General features: G+C 42.4%; 1 protein-coding gene across 2 annotated transcripts in view; it reads left to right on the top strand.

Annotated features, from left to right (window-relative positions):
- Positions 1-2,500, top strand: part of inpp4aa (inositol polyphosphate-4-phosphatase type I Aa) — a 19,197-nt gene that overhangs the window by 7,564 nt on the left and 9,133 nt on the right. For both annotated transcript variants that reach the window (XM_083639379.1, XM_083639378.1), the window contains exons 13-14: positions 1,061-1,342; positions 2,010-2,160. In XM_083639379.1, the coding sequence (XP_083495505.1) occupies positions 1,061-1,342; positions 2,010-2,160 (433 nt within the window). The remainder of the gene's footprint in view (positions 1-1,060; positions 1,343-2,009; positions 2,161-2,500) is intronic.

The raw sequence follows: 2,500 nt of genomic DNA, 5'->3' as shown, positions 1-2,500 counted from the left end.
GCAACGAGATTACATACGTACAATGTCAATGCAATGTAGATGAGATTTCATCCCGGATGGCGTATGGTGCGAGAGACGCCTTTTATCGCTGTGCGAATGACGTGTTTCTCGCCCCATCACCCGTTCGCTCGAGTTGAAATTTTGCCTTGGTGTGAATATGCACTAACAACCCGATCTCCAAAAAAATTGTAAAATAGCAACGTTTGTGGACATACGTTGGTATTTTACGATGTCGGCTAAGAAATTGTAAAATGGGAACGTATGCGTCTACAGCGGTGGGCGTGGTTTGGGCGTGTTTTACGGAGATTTTCTGTTTCTAACCCCTCCCCCTACTCTAATCCTCACCCTAACCACTCAGAACGTTACTATTTTACATTTTTCGAGCCGAAATCGTAAAATAGCAACGTTGGTCCATATCGTTGGTATTATACAATTTTCTAAGAGACTGTGTTGGCACTAAATATGCACACACACACACACACACACACACAAACACCTACACGACAGGTAAGAAATATGCTTTTTTCTTCAGGGCATTTTATCCCCTTAATCTGATTTTTAGAGGAATTTTGATTCTTATTGTTAGCAAATTTATTGAACTATATAACAATACAGTTGCCCTGCATAGCCTATTGGCAAATCATTACTCAATTTGTACCACAAAGACGTGGTATAATTTAAATCATAATATACCATCTGAAAGATACATTTTGCACTATAAGAAGAATGGGGTCAAAAACTCGCACAAATCACCTACGGTGGCCTACGTGGGACAGTAGTCACATTCACGGATGAAAGACAAGTCCGTGAAAAAAACAATGTGAGAAATGCAACAAAAAAAGGAGTACTCCTAATTGTCAGGGGCATTTCCACCCCTTCGTTTTTAATTTAATCAACATTTTATGAAATTTAAACATGTGTTTGCCACAAGTCCTTGTTCATTTGACCCTGCCAAACACACAGCTCACATTATTATCACTATCATTACAGCCACATTCTTACTGATGATACTAATGATGTTCTCTTCTGTCACCCTCCCCCTTCCTCCCTGCCTCTGCAGACTCGTCAGCTGGTGACGGTGTGCGACTCCAAGCTGCTGTCCTCGGCCATCTTGGCACTGGCTGCCGCCCGGCCTGAGTCCTCTCAGCAGGGCACCCCGTCGCCCTCCTCCTCCTCCCTCTCCCCCTGCTCTCGCTCCCCGTCCCGCTCGCCCTCCCGCCATCACCCCACCTCCCCGTCTCGTCCCGCCACCTCCCCCTCGCGCTACACGGACACCGGCGACGGGAGCAAAAACAAGCGCGCCTCCTTGCAAGCGGACTGGCACGAGGAGGAGGAGGAGTGGGTAAGGGAGGGCATGATTTCTTCCTCTTAAAATCTGGATGCATGTGTTTTTTCGATTCTACGTGCTGTGTGTGTGTGTGTGTGTGTGTGTGTGTGTGTGTGTCCCGTTTTGTGTAGCAAGGTTATAGTAAGTTAGAGTTTCGTTTTGAATTATTGTATTCAATTTCAGTCTAGTTTTAATTAGTTTTAAAAGCAGGTTTGCTAATTTTTTTGTTTTTTGAAAATGCTTACTTTTAGTTAATTTTTTGTTAGTTTCAGCTTATTTATTTTTATTTTATTTTATACAGCGTATTTGACAGGGGCGACATTCAAAAAGGTCAGAAAAAGTATTGTAATAAAAACCCAACCATACCATTTAAAAAGACATATTCACTTAGGACAGATGAACAACCATCCACAAAAGACAACTATAAAAGACGTGTCACACAGTGTGTTTATGTCATTCACCAGAATCTATCCGAAATACTAGGCTTATGTATGAAATAAATTGACAAAGACGAAAAATAAAGACATAAGTTAGTTTTAAACACACAGTTTGAGTTAGTTAGCGGTTTTTGTAAAGCCTTGTTTTGTTTTTTGTTTTTCAGTTAATGAAAATGTTTTGGGGATTTTTCACGGTTTTTGTTATTTCGTTAGTTTTCGTTAACGATAATAACCTTGGTGTGTAGGGGAAGGTTTGGCTGAACGTGGACAAGAGCCTGGAGTGTGTGATCCAGAGAGTGGACAGGCTGCTGCAGAGACACACGCTGCAGAGCGACAGCAGCTCTGAAGATGTCTTCCTGCTCGCTGATGAGGAGCCGGGGCAGACCAACAAGAAAGGTACACACACACGCATGCACGACATTGCAGCAAGATGATGACTTAAATATAAAGTATGCAAACTGACATATGTAAGCCAGGGGCGTAGGCAGAAATTCAATTATGGGTGGGCCTGGATAAAATTGGGTGGGCCTGGATAAAATTGGTGGGGCAATTGCATGACGAAATTTTGCACGCAAAGCGCGCAAAATTCCTAGATGTCATGAAGTTGTCATGCATTAGACTCTGGAGATCATGTGCCCTGCGTTTTTAAGCTACAAAACCATTAGCTAGCAAGGCAGCAGCAAGTTTGCCTCTAGAAAACAACCAATAAAAAAAAAAAAAAAAAAAAAGATTTGGG

The sequence above is a fragment of the Poromitra crassiceps genome, assembly GCF_964638095.1.
Source record: "Poromitra crassiceps genome assembly, chromosome: 6".
Taxonomy (NCBI): domain Eukaryota; kingdom Metazoa; phylum Chordata; class Actinopteri; order Beryciformes; family Melamphaidae; genus Poromitra; species Poromitra crassiceps.
This window is presented reverse-complemented; position numbering and strand designations above follow the sequence as displayed.